Source organism: Pituophis catenifer, unplaced genomic scaffold (genome assembly GCF_029215685.1).
Source record: "Pituophis catenifer annectens isolate HBS135680 unplaced genomic scaffold, rPitCat1.0.hap2 SCAF_7, whole genome shotgun sequence".
Taxonomy (NCBI): domain Eukaryota; kingdom Metazoa; phylum Chordata; class Lepidosauria; order Squamata; family Colubridae; genus Pituophis; species Pituophis catenifer.
The window spans coordinates 28,241,603-28,255,493 of record NW_027256887.1 but is presented as its reverse complement, the minus strand read 5'-3'; the positions used below and the strand labels follow the sequence as shown (position 1 = coordinate 28,255,493).

The following is a 13,891-nucleotide window of genomic DNA, read 5'->3' as shown; positions in this document are numbered from 1 at the left end:
GGTGGGACACACCCTCAGACGGGGTAAGATACTAAACTTGTTGTTTGTCTCACACAGGCCTCACCGGGAGAGTGAAGGGAGAGTGGCCAGATGTCAACATCTCAGCACTGACATAGAAAAGGGAGGATGAAGTTTGAACTTTTGCCTGCTAAATCCCTTTGAAGTTTCAATCTCCTTGGAGATGAAGAGGGGAGGGGGAACATTCCTCTGAACTGACAGGAAAAGAAATCAGGAGAGTGACTTGGAAAATAGCCAATGAGAAGCAGAGAATTGGGGATCGGAAAGGGAGGGATTGGGGGGCAAAGGTCAGTACTGACCGCACAGAGTCATGATCCGGTTGCCGTACTCGAATAAAGAGAAAATTTCCTTAAAGATTGGCAGTTTGGAAAGTCATTTATTTTGAGATAGCACCGAAGCTTGACACGCTGACTATAAATGTACAGTGAATAGGACCCTCCAAGCCAACCCCTACCCAGTGCCAGTGGTGCAGCATCTGCTGCACTCTCTTGGGCGGGGAACCATTTTTGCAAAAGTAGACAAGCCTACCAGCAGCTTCCTGTGGATGCTGCCATGGCTGAGGCTCAGACAATAGTGACCCACTGGGGCGCTTTCAAGTGCTAACATATCCAGTTTGGCATTAGCGTCACCCCGGGCATTTTTCAGGGTCTTGTGGAATGACTCTTGCAAGGCTTGCAAGGAGTCGTTCCCTATTTTGATGACATGCTCATCTCAGCCACCAATCAGGCTGACTTGAAGCACAAGCTGAGGGCAGTCCTGCGCCATTTCCAAATGGCTGGGCTCAAGCTAAAGAAACAAAAGTGTAGAATTGGAGTGTCGAGGGTGGAATTCCTAGGGTACCTCATCGATGCCACCAGCATCCATCCAACACCCTCTAAGGTAGCTGCCATCAGGAAAGCCCCAACCCCAGCTAACAAAACTGAATTACAGGCTTTCTTGGGGCTTCTCAACTTTTATAGCATTTTCTTGCCCCATAAAGCATCTGTTGCGGAGCCTCTGTACAGGCTTCTGGACAAAAAGACCCCTTGGTCCTGGGGCCCCACAGAAGCCGCTGCTTTTGCAGCTGTCAAAACCCTTCTAACCTCTGATGCTGTCCTAGTCCAATATACTGACAGCCTCCCCCTGGTCCTAGTTGTTGATGCCTCCCCCTTTGGCATTGGGGCTGTTCTCAGCCATGCCTTGCCCAATGGCACAGAAGCCCCCATTGCATTCTATTCAAGGACCTTGTCCTCCATGGAACGCAATTATGGCCAAATAGATAAAGAAGCTTTGGCTGCCGTCGCAGCCATAAAACTTTTCCATGACTATTTATACGGCTGTCCTTTTACATTAGTCACTGACCACAAGCCCCTACTGGGGCTGGTGGCAGGAAACAAACAACCCCCCCCCCAAGTCCTCTCACATGCATGTCAAGATGGGTAGAATTCCTAGCTTCCTACTAGTACCACCTCATTTACCGCCCTGGCAAGCATCTTGCCCACGCAGATGCCCTCAGCCGCTGCCCACTTCCACTGTCCGTGCTAGACCCCTCCACAACCTCATCAGTGCTCCTCATTGACTTCCTCAATTTGCCAGCTTCTGATGTCGATGCGCTATCTGTCAAAGACCCCGTACTGTGCCAGGTCCTTGACTGGGTGAGTAGGGGCTGGCCTATGGGGAAAGTGCCGTTGGAGTTCAAACCATACCAGGCTAGACAGCACGAGCTGTCAGTACAGTGAGGGTGCCTCCTGTGGGGAAACAGGGTAGTTGTGCCATCCCAGCTACAACACAGGGTCATGGAATACTTCATGAAGGACACCCTGGCATCGTCAAGATGAAGGCATTGGGTCGCAGTTACGTCTGGTGGCCCAATTTTGACCAGTCAGCCACTGCGTCGGTCACAAGTGCCAGGCATGCCAACTATTATGCCCAGTTGCCCCAGCAGCCTCTGTGAGAGAGTGGGAAATGCCCAAAAGCCCATGGCCCAGGATTCATGTGGACTTCGCAGACCCCTTCCATGGGCAAACATTCCTGATCGTGGTGGATGCATATTTGAAGTGGGTTGAGATAGAATTGATGGCATCCACCACAGCTAGCACTTTAATCAGGGCAATGCGGAGACAATTTGCCACCCACGGCCTCCCTGATGTCCTCATCTCTGATAATGGGCCGCAACTAACTTCTGCCTCCTTCCAAATCTACCTGGCAGGGCTTGGCATCCATCATGCCAGGGTAGCGCCATTTTGCCCGGCCAGTAATGGGCTGGCTGAACCCGCCGTGAGATCGGCCAAGGATGCCCTATCCAGGTTCACAAAAGGAGACTGGTCAGAGAAAGTGGCAAGGTACTTATTGACCCAACACGTAACCCCCTGCCCTTTTACCAACAGCAGCTCTACTGAACTGTTAATGGGCCGTCGGCCTATACCGGCTTGGTCGTCGCCCGGGTTAACAAGGACCACGTCGGGTGTTGGGGAACCTGGGCATCCGTCGACAAGTGGGCTACAGGCCACAGGTCCCATAGCTGAGCAACCAGGGCATGGGCCTGCAGAGCTACTGGAAGCTGAACAACCTCAGAAGTGGCAGAAACACATCATGTCAGAGAACTGCACAGTAATGAAATGCTACTACAAAGCAGAACCAGAAAAACGAGGCTATCAAAAAAGGATGTACAAATTATGGAAACAAAAATACCCAGACTCAAGGATAACTGAATTACGATTAGCTGATCAACAACGATTCATCACTCAGAACAAAGTGCTCAGTGAAATCGAGCTTGAAGAAATACGGAAAAATTGTGAAACAGGAACACAGACTGCTGAACAGCAGTCTGCTGAAGTGGCAGCAGAAAATACTCCAATAACATCTGGAGCAACTGAACAGTCTGAATTCGAAGAAAATGCGGATATTTTGCAAGATTAGGATCAGCAAGGGTCTGAAGTCATCATTGACGCACCAGGAGTACTCAATGCGAGGCATTGAACTGAAAGCTAAAATCTTGGCACATGCTGCAACAAATGCGGAAAGAAGAAGGCTTCCAACATTGAAGACTGTGCCTAGAAAACATTTGGTGCCATTGATGATAGATGTGAACTATGCACTTGCAGTAGTCCAGATAACATCAATTGAACAAACAAATCAGCTTGCCTACAGTACAGCAGTCATAGTCATAGAGGCCGATCCAACTGCCAATCAGCTGCTCATGCTGAATCAGGCTGCAATAACGTGCTGAAGCTGACCGGGCTGTTTTCTGTTTGCTGCAAGGACGCTAGCCAGATGAATACTGGTAGGCAGAGGCAGAATTTTTTTTTTCTGGTTTTCCTTCCCAAAAACTAATGTGCGTCTAATACTCCAGAGTGTCTTATACTCTGGAAAATATGGTATTTATAAAAATAAAAAGGCAGGATTAAAAATCTAAATAAAAAATAAAATCAGATCAAAAGTTTTCCACTAAATCTTGTAATTCCATTCTTCTTTTATAGATTGTATATACAACTTTTCCTGTGAATAAATCGTCCCTCCTCTGCTGGAATATACTATTAAACAGTTTGTCTTTTAGTACAGACTCCTTTTTCTAGTGGAATGTGATGCTAAACTGTTTCCATTTACTCATTTAGAATGCTTCTAATTTCTCATAGTCTTTGAATGGTTGTTCTTCTATTGATGTAAATTGACACTTGTCTTTCCATGGTCAAAAATGGTATATCAACTCATTTATAATATTTCTAATTTCTTTTGCATTGCATACGGGAAAAAGATTGTGTGTACGAAGTGATTGTGGATAGACTAAAGATCTGCTGAGTTTCTCAACAATTAGTATAGCCTTTATTGTCATTGTACATCATGTATACAACAAAATTGGTTTTAGCCTCACTGGTGCAGTCCATGACAAAAAAATACAAACAACATAAATAGTATAAAGAATAATCCCTATGCAAGCAATTAGGAGGAAAAAAGAAAAAGAAAGAAAAAGAAAAACTAGTCATATGTTTCCGCATGTGTGTGGAGTGATTGTAGTTGTGTTTAAGAGTCTGACAGCTCAAGGATAGAAACCATTTGTTCGGCTGGATATGCTTCGATGTCTTCTGCCCGATGTGTGAAGAGACACTGAGCAGGGTGTGAATCATCTCTGAGTATCTTTCTTAGTCTGCTAAAGCAGCAAGACCTGGCAATGTCATCCAGTGGTGTTAGAGGGCAACCAATCGTTTCTTGTGCCAAATTGATCACTCTCTGTAGTGCCTTCCTGTCCGCAGCAGTTAAACCAGTGTACCATACTGTAATGCAGTATGTGAGGACACTTTCTATCGTGGACAGATAGAAAGAAGTAATCAGCTGTTGTTTCACCTGATTTTTTTGCAGGACTCTAAGGAAATGAAGTCTGTTGGGCATTGCCAATCACCAGGGATGTGTTGTTTTTCCAGGTAAGATCTTGACTAATAAGCACTCCCAAAAATTTAAAAGAGGAAACTCTCGCCACACAGCCCCCCTCAATATACAGTGAGGCAAGTTCCTCTCTGTGCTTTTGGAAATCTAGCACCATCTCCTTTGTCTTACTAATATTTAGAAGTTATTTTTTGAGCACTATGTGGATACCTTCTGGATTTCTTCCCTGTATGCTGATTCATCCCCTCCAGTTATGAGACCCAGCACCATTGTGTCATCTGCAAACTTTATCATGATGTTGGATGGATCAGAGGATATGCAGTCATGTGTATACAGCAAGTACAGGTAGGGGCTGAGCACACAGCCCTGAGGGTAGCCTGTGCTGAGCTTCAGGGTGGAAGATGTAAAGGAACCAACTCTTACTGCTTGTGGATGATCTGTCAGGAAGTTTTTGACCCAGTCACAAGTGAGGGGAGGAAAATTCAGGTCAGTCAGATTTTCAATGAGAATGCTGGTAAAATGGTATTAAAGGCCGAGCTATAGTCTATAACAGGGGTCGGCAACCCACAGCTCTGGAGCCGCAAGCGGCTCTTTGGGCCCTCTGTCATGGCTCCCTGTCCCATCACTGGTTGGCTCCGCCCCTCACCCCTCTTATTTCTTTTTTGGACTCCAGCTCGAAATGGCAGGAAGCAAAGGCTGCCTTACATGCAAATGTGACGTGAAGGCAGGTACAGGGCCACTTCACTCCTGCACTCTCCCCCTCCTCCTCTCATAATCCCCTGGCCAACTGTGTCTGAGCCGGGAGCGTGCACATGTGCAGGGAGACCCTCCTTAAGCAAACTGTTTCCTGCCCCGCATGCGCCTTTCCTGAGCTTTGGCGCTTGCTTGAGAAAGGTCTTCCCATGCATGCACATGCTTCCGGCTGAGCCACAGTTGTCCGGGGCATCCTGAGAGGAGGAGGGGGAAGAGGGTCATCAGAGAGTGCAAGAGCGAAGCAGTCCTGTACCTGCCTTCACTCCACTTTTGCATGTAAGACAGCCTTCACTTCCTGTTGCTTCGGGCTGGAGTTCGCACGCTCCGTGCTCGGCTGAAGAGCTGCCGGGGATGGGGGATGACATGGCAAAGCAATGGCCGGAGCATTAGTGCAAGAGAGAAGCTGTGTCTTGTTAAGACCCTCCTAAGAAACAGCCGCCCACCCTGTGCACGTCTTTGCTGCACTTCGGCGCTTGCTTGAGGAGGGTCTCCCCGCGCATGCACATGCTCCTGCTCAGCCACAGCTGGCCAGGAGGTTACGAGAGGAGAGGGGAGGAGGAGGGCGGTCGCCTGAAGGGAGGGGGGAGAGAGAGACACACACACATACAGAGAGAGAGAGACACACACACACACAGGGTGATACGTAGAGTGGGGGAGAGAGAGATACAGAGGGAGAGAGACACAGAGGGGGGAGATAGGGAGAGAGACATAAAGAATGGTTTTGTGGCTGGGTAGGCATGGCTAGGGGTCATGTGACTGGGTGAGAATGAGTGACATCGAGTTGGCCATGCCCACCCAGGTTTTGTGGCTCCCTGTGTGTTTTTATTTCTGTAGGAAACTGGTACAAGTGGCTCTTTGAGTGTTTGAGGTTGCCGACCCTTGGTCTATAAAAAGCATTCTGACATAATTCCCTGATTTCTCAAGGTGGCTCAGTGCAATATGTAGAGAAGTGGCAATGGCATCTCCTGTCGACCTCTTGCTTCTATAAGCAAACTGGTGTTGATCAAAATTTGGTGGAAGACAGGACCTGAGGTGTTGTAGGACCAGTCTCTCAAAGCATCACTATAGACATCAGTGCAATGGGTCTATAATCATTCAGGCTGTTTATGGCTGCTTTCTTCGGAACTGGGATAATTCTGGCTACTTTCAAGCATGATGGGACTCTAGCCTGTTGCAGGGAGATGTTAAAAATCCTAGTCAGGACCCCTGTTAATTGGTCAGCACAGGTTTTTACCACTTTCCCCAGCACCCCGTCTGGACCTGAAGCTTTGTTGGGATTTACAGCCTTCAGCACAGCTCTCGCTTGATGTTCATCCAGGGCGAGTGGCTGGAGGTTATAGGGCCTTTGGACTAGAGCAGGGGTCTGCAATCTTAAATACTCAAAGAGCCATTTGTATCCATTTCCCACAGAAAATAAAACACCGGGAGCCACAAAACCTGGGTGGGCATGGCCGATGTCACTCACTTCCACCAGTCACATGACCCTCCTAGCCACACCTACCCAACCGGTCATTAGGGCAGAGAACCAAAAACACCAGGAATCACAAAATCCTTTTGACATATATCTCTCTCTCTCCCCTCCCTCCCTCTCTCTCCCCACTCCCCCTCTCTCTGTATCTCTCTATGTCTCTCTCTCTCCCCCTCTCTCTGTATGCCTCTGTCTCTGCCCTGGCCACTTCTACATCCCCTGCCGCCGCCCTTACCTTCTCAGGCCAGGCAAGGAGTGACTGGGAAGGGCGGGTGAGGGGTGGGGCCAGCCAGTGGTGGGATCATCTGACAGGGAGCCACAAAAGAGCCGCTTGTGGCTCCGGAGCCATAGGTTGCTGACCCCTGGACTAGAGCCACAGAGACAAGTCTTTTGACCTCAAAGCGGGCAAAGAAGCTATTTAGTTCCTCCACCAGCAGGGCATCAGCATTGGCTATTTTTTTTCATATTGCCCTTATAGTTGGTTAGGTGTTGTAGCCCCTGCCACACCTGTCTTGACTTATTATCTTCCAGATGCTTCTCTACCTTTTGTTTGTATTTCTGTTTAGCTGCCTTAATGCCTCTCTTCATATTTGTCCTGGCCTCGTTGTATTCATCTTCATTTCCTGCCTTGAAGGTGGAGTTTCGGGCTCTCAGTACAGGGGTACTCCCTGTACCCCTACTGACATCCAGGGTTTACGATTACTGTAAACTCTTATGGGCTTATTCACTGTTACATTGTCTGTGCATGTTTTAATGTAAGAGAGTACAGCATCAGTGAATTCTTGCAGCTCCAAATGTTCAAATATACTCTACTCGGTAGTCTCAAAGCAGTCCTGCAACTTGCCAGTTTGCCAGATTTTGACAATTTTCCTGACTGGCCATATCCTTTTCCTAAGAGGGATATACTTTGGATACAGTAGCAGAGAGATGTGATCAGACGTACCCAGATGGGAGAGGGGGATTGGTCTATATGCCTGTCTTAAGTTTGAGTACATATGGTCTAGAGTGTTCTTATCTCTGGTGGTATACTGCACATACTGCACAAACATAGGGAGAACAGACTTTAGTCAGGCTTGATTAAAATCCCCAGCCATGACAAAAGCGCCCTCAGGGTAAGTTTGCTGCTGCCTCTCAATGACGTCATATAACTTAGACAGTGCTGTGCTAACATTTGCATCAGGTGGAATATAGACAGTGGTGATAACTATAACAGAAATCTCTCTAGGTAAATAAAATGGCCAACAAATGACAGTTAAGAGTTCCACATCTGGAGAACAGTGTGTATAAGTAACTCTACTGTTAGTACACCAGTCATTATGTGTGTAAATACAAAGTCCTCCACTTTTGCTTTTACTAGAGTTGCTGTTTCTGTCGAAGCAGTGTGTGGTGCAGTTAGTTAGCTCCACTGATGCATCTGGTACAAATGGATAGCAGTCACGAATGAGCTTATTTGCTGCTACCCATAGGTCTAGTTCATCAGTTTTGTGGACAAAGGAACTAGAGTTGATTAGAAAAATGCTTGGTAATGCTGGTCTGTGAGGCTGCTTCTGTAACCGAGCTAGTAAACCAGCTCTGCATCCCCGCCTCTGCTTCCATTCTCTTCTCTGCCTCCTAGGCCCAACAACAATCCATGGAGAGCCTGGGAGTTTTACTATGCCACTTGGTATATTATGAGACCACTGGAAGTCACTGGTAATATCTAATCGACTAGAAGATCCAATCTTTAGTAACTCCCCGTGGGTATAGACTAGTTTTTGCCTACACACTCCACTGTGATATCAGGAGCTCAAAGCTGCAGCGTCTATGCGCGCCGCCATAGTCTTCATGTAGTATAATAACGGTAGTATATTGAATTTTTGTGAAAAACTATTCTTTGTAGAGTGTATCAGTAGAGAGTCTTTGTAGAGTGTATAAATCCCTAAAGGTCTATATGTCAACTAATTGGTGAAACTCATTTATCACAGTAAATTTAAAAATGGAAAAATAAAATGTTAATCTTAATGTTTTGTGGTTCTTAGAAAACACGGTTAAGACAAAACAGCTGTAGGAGTGCTAAGAGGACCAGAACATTCACATAATCAAAACATACAAGCAGATACACATGCCCAGTCCATCTGGGGAAATGGCAGTGATGGTAATCTCATTAGAAGTAAGTATTTACAAAATAGCAAAGCTACTGTCCTTTTTTTTGAGGGATGGGGAGGAAGCGGTTTTCAATGTAAACTGCCCTATAGGCTGTTAATGTACTACAATATGTTACCAAGTATATCAAATTTCTCCCCAAGAATTATTTCTGTAAATCTTATGTATCAAAGAGGAGAAACTGTGACACAAATACATTATATTGGTGATTTTGGTTAGCTTCATATGTTGTGCTGAATTATAAATAGTTTATAAAGTATAAATAGTATAAAATAGTATAAAGTATAAATAGTATAAAGTATTCACATAGTGTTCTACCCTAACTAAACAAACCACATTGTAATTTAGATTGGTAAATAGATCCATCCAGTATCTCAATTGCTCTTTTTTTATAATTATAGAAATATGTGTTATATAGTTCTAAGATGACATATTTTGTTAAACTGCAACAGGATCTGTTTGTGGTTTAGAACAATGTTTCCCCATCATTATTGTTCATTATTGCCCATCATTATTGTTTATAAACCAGGATCATTATTTTTGCATTCTGGATGACCCAGTCTGTTATATTTGTCCATAAAACATAGCTAAAACAAACTATGGCTTAGCATGAGGTATAGCCTTATTGGTTGGTGTATGAGTGTGCAGGAGCATTGTAGGATAACTAGAATATATTTCAAGTAAGATTTATTATGGTATCATTTAAGTTTCACATAAGAGGCTGAACAAACCCAATAGCAGCAATACTATTGTGGCAGTTGAAGAATTTACTTTTGAATAATTACTATGGAATTAAAGGATTGTAACATCTAACAGTGTTTTGATTTGTAGGCTCTACAGTAGATAGAATAGAACAGGGTAGAATAAAAACTTCATTGTCACTTTAAATGTATACTAATCAGCATACATTAAAATGAAATTTTGTTGCATTCAGCTTTCAAAAGATAACCATTATGCATATTCCCATATACACACACTTATATGACACAGAGAAACATCACATTCTAGTTGAAATGTATACATATACTTGAGGGAAAAAAATCCTGCAAGTTTACAAGACGGATAGCATATGGAACAAAGCTATTACAGAATCTAGTAGTCCTGCTATTTTTGAAACCTCCTCCCAGAGTGGAGCAACAGAAACAGACCATGAAATGGGTGTGTGGGGTCTCTAACAATGCTTTGAGCTCTAAGCACATAGCCCTTATAAGCAGTATCCTGAATATCAGGAAGTGAGCTTCCTATAATCTTCACAGCTGTCCTTCCCACTCTCTTTATGGACTTTCTATCTGAGGCACTGCTACCAAACAGTGGTGCAGTTTGTTAAAACGCTCTCAATCTGTAAGAAGTGGCCAGGACAGAAGGAGAAAGATGTGCTCTCCTCATCCAACTCAGGAAATGCAAACACTGATTTGCATGATTCACTGAAGATAAAGTATGAAGAGACCAAGTCAGGCTGTTAATTATCTGCACTCCCAGATACTTAACACTATTGATCACCTCCACAGCTTCAGCCTTGATACAAAATGGTGTATGACTATGCTGGTTCTTTTTAAAACAAACAATGATCTCCTTTGTTTTGTTAACATTCAAGACCAGGTTATTTTAATTGCACTGGTCCACCAAAGCCTTCACCTCCTCCCTGTAAGAATCTTCATTGCCATCCCGGATAAGACCCACCACTGCTGTGTGTCATCCACATACTTCACTTGGCACAGCAGTCATGGGTCATCAAGGTGAACAGTAATGGACTCAAGACATAGCACTGTGGGGAACGCATACTCAAGGAGATGGAATTGGAAACGTTTCTTCCAGCTCATACAAACTGGGGCCTATCAATAAGGAAATCAAGTATTCAGTTACATAAAGAAGTATTAAAACCTAATAGACACAGTTTGTTCACCAAATGCTGAGGAATAATTATGTTGAACACTGAACTAAAATCAACAAACAGCATTTGCACATGAGTATACTTCTCCTCCAGGTGCGCCAAACTAAAATGAAGTACACAAAAAAGTATTTTGATATGTAGGCTCTATAGTAGATCATGTGAATAAACAGAACACGAGAAGAACTTATTTGTTCCAAGAATCTGTGCTAATGTGATACCTCTTATATAAGACAAGGACCTTCCATCTGGATTCAATTCTGATTAGGGATTCATTAATTTACAAAGCAATCTTTTTATTTCTTGTGAGTAACAAGTGCAAAAGTATTTCATCAAGATAGAGCTCTTGGTCTTGTGAAATGCTGAAACAAATCAAAATTTATAGAATATGTTAAACAAGATATGTATTATAATTCATGTTAGTTAAGTTTATAGAATAATGTAAATGTTTATCACATTATTATTTCATGTATCACATTATTTCATGTATGAATCCAGGTTGGATGCACGTCGATACTATCAAGTCAAGCAAAGATGGTCTTGATTAATATAAGAATTGGAAATTATGAGGAAATCTCAGGAGTATAGCTTTCTGTAGCTATACCAGAAAGTCCAAAAACAAAACAAAACCATCCTGGGAGAAGATAATAGCAAACTATTTTTAAGTTTGTTGCCAAAAACAGTATATGCAAGAAGTAATGAAAACAGAATTAAAGAAAATGTCAGTGCTTTAGATTTTTGATCTGTTAACAAAGCATAGGTAGGAATAGAATAGTTATTTTAATCTTGCTTTTGTTTATATAATATAATATAATATAATATAATTATTTATTTATTTATTTATTTATTTATTTATTTATTTATTTATTTATAATCAAATTTCTATACCGCCCTACTCCCGAAGGACTCAGGGCGGTGAACAGCCAAGATAAAATACAGATAATACAAATATTAAAAATCCCTTAAAATTATTAAATATTTTGGCCGAAACATAGATTAAAACACCCAATTTATAAAGCCACAAATTAAAAAAAATTAAAAAATGTAAAAGAGGGGAGTTAGGCCAGGCCAGCTTGCTGAAATAGAAAAGTTTTGAGGGCACGGCGAAACGTGCGCAGGTCCGGGATCTTCTGTATCTCTGGGGGGAGCTCGTTCCAGATGGTAGGTGCCCCCACAGAGAAGGCTCTCCCCCTGGGGGCTGCCAGTCGACACTGTTTGGCCGATGGCACCCTGAGGAGCCCCTCTCTATGGGAGCGTACTGGTCGGTGAGAGGCTGTTGGTAGCAGAAGGCGGTCTCGTAAATACCCCGGTCCGATGCCATGGAGCGCTCTAAAGGTGGTAGCCAAAACCTTGAAGCGCACCCGGAAGACCACCGGGAGCCAGTGCAGCTCACGCAGGAGGGGGGTCACATGGGAGCGCCACGTCGCTCCCATAACCACCCGCGCGGCTGCATTCTGGACCAGCTGGAGCCTCCGGGTGCTCCTCAAGGGGAGCCCCATGTAGAGAGCATTGCAGTAGTCCAAGCGGGAAGTAACGAGGGCATGAGTGACCGGCATGAGTCCCGATCCAGAAAGGGGCGCAACTGGCGAAACAGGCGGACCTGATAAAAAGTCCCCCTGGCCACGGCCGTCATGTGCTCTTCTAAAGACAGCCGTGAGTCCAGGAGGACACCCAAGTTGCGAACCCTCTCCGTGGGGGGCAATGACTCGCCCCCAATAGTTAGTGATGGCACCAACTGACTATATCGGGATGTCGGAAACCACAGCCACTCGGTCTTGGATGGGTTGAGCCTAAGTCTGTTTCTCCCCATCCAGATCCGCACGGCCTCCGGGCACTGGGACATCACTTCAAGGGCATCATTGGGGTGGTCCAGGGTGGAGATGTACAGCTGAGGATCATCAGCGTACTGGTGGTACTTCACCCCAAAACCACGGATGATCTCACCCAGTGGCTTCACATAAATGTTGAACAGAAGGGGCGAGAGGACCGACCCTTGTGGCACCCCACATACAAGGGGCCTCGGGGTCAACCTCTGCCCCCCTGTCAACACAGACTGCGACCGGTCAGAGAGAAAGGAGGAGAACCACCGTAGGACAGTAACCCCCACCCCTAACTCCTCTAGCCGGTGCAGTATGATACCATGGTCGATGGTATCAAAAGCCGCTGAGAGATCTAATAGGACCAGGACAGAGGAGCAACCCCTGTCCTGAGCCCTCCAGAGATCATCAACCAACGCGACCAATGCCGTTTCCGTGCTGTACACATTTATTGGCCAAATGTGATTGAACACACAAGGAATTTGTCTTTGGTGCATATGCTCTCAGTGTGCATAAAAAGACAAGATACATTCATCAAGAATCAGAAGTTATAACATTTAATGATAGCCATAGGGTACAAATAAGCAATCAAATCATACCAGGAAACAATCAATATAAATCGTAAGGGTACAAGCAATAAAGTTACAGTCATGCAGTCATAAGTGGGATGAGATGGGTGATAGGAACGATGAGAAGACTAATAGTAATAGTAGTGCAGACTTAGTGAATAGTTTGACAGTGTTGAGGGAATTATTTGTTTAGCAGAGTTATGGCATTCAGGGAAAAACTGTTCTTGTATCTAGTTGATACATTCATGACTGAATATTCCTTTCTCCTGAATGGATTATTTATATACCTACATAGTTTCAATTATTGTTTTTTTGTTATAAGAGCTTTTAATTTTTTTGCTGTAATTATTTCCAGATGTTTCTTTTTTATTTTTATATTATGCAGTAAGATAATAAACCATGGACCAATCTTACTGGCAAATATCCATGAATGTTATCATAGTGTCCAAGAATATAACTTTATTTATTAAAATTGGAGTATTGGGAGGGGGGGTTGTTGGAGATAAACTGCTGTCATTTCCTCAGTACCTGAAGAATATTGCAAGACCTGTCTAGGCTGCTGTTATTATAAATTGCTTTCTGAATCAACTCCTCCTCGCTTTCTGAAAATTCTTCATTTAGTATTCTTTGATTGAGATATAGTATATACAGTGGTAGGATTCAAATAATTTAACAACCGGTTCTCTCCCCTAATGATTTCTTCCAACAACCAGTTTGCCAAACTGCTCAGAAAGTTAACAACCGGTTTTCCCGAAGTGGTGTGAACTGGCTGAATTCCACCACTGAGTATATAGTCTTACTTTTGATTCTAATGACTGTTCATACTTCTTTTGATTTGCTCAGGAACCATATATGAATGGCTTATAAACAATTTTAT

The 13,891-nt window shown here is 44.1% G+C and overlaps 1 protein-coding gene across 1 annotated transcript in view; it reads left to right on the top strand.

Annotated features, from left to right (window-relative positions):
- Positions 1-5,056: 5,056 nt before the first annotated feature.
- The window catches only part of MDFIC (MyoD family inhibitor domain containing), a 105,607-nt gene continuing 96,772 nt past the window's right edge, over positions 5,057-13,891 (top strand). The window contains 3 exon segments of the mRNA XM_070947873.1: positions 5,057-5,105; positions 7,165-7,302; positions 8,631-8,747. Coding sequence (XP_070803974.1) covers positions 5,057-5,105; positions 7,165-7,302; positions 8,631-8,747 — 304 coding nt within the window.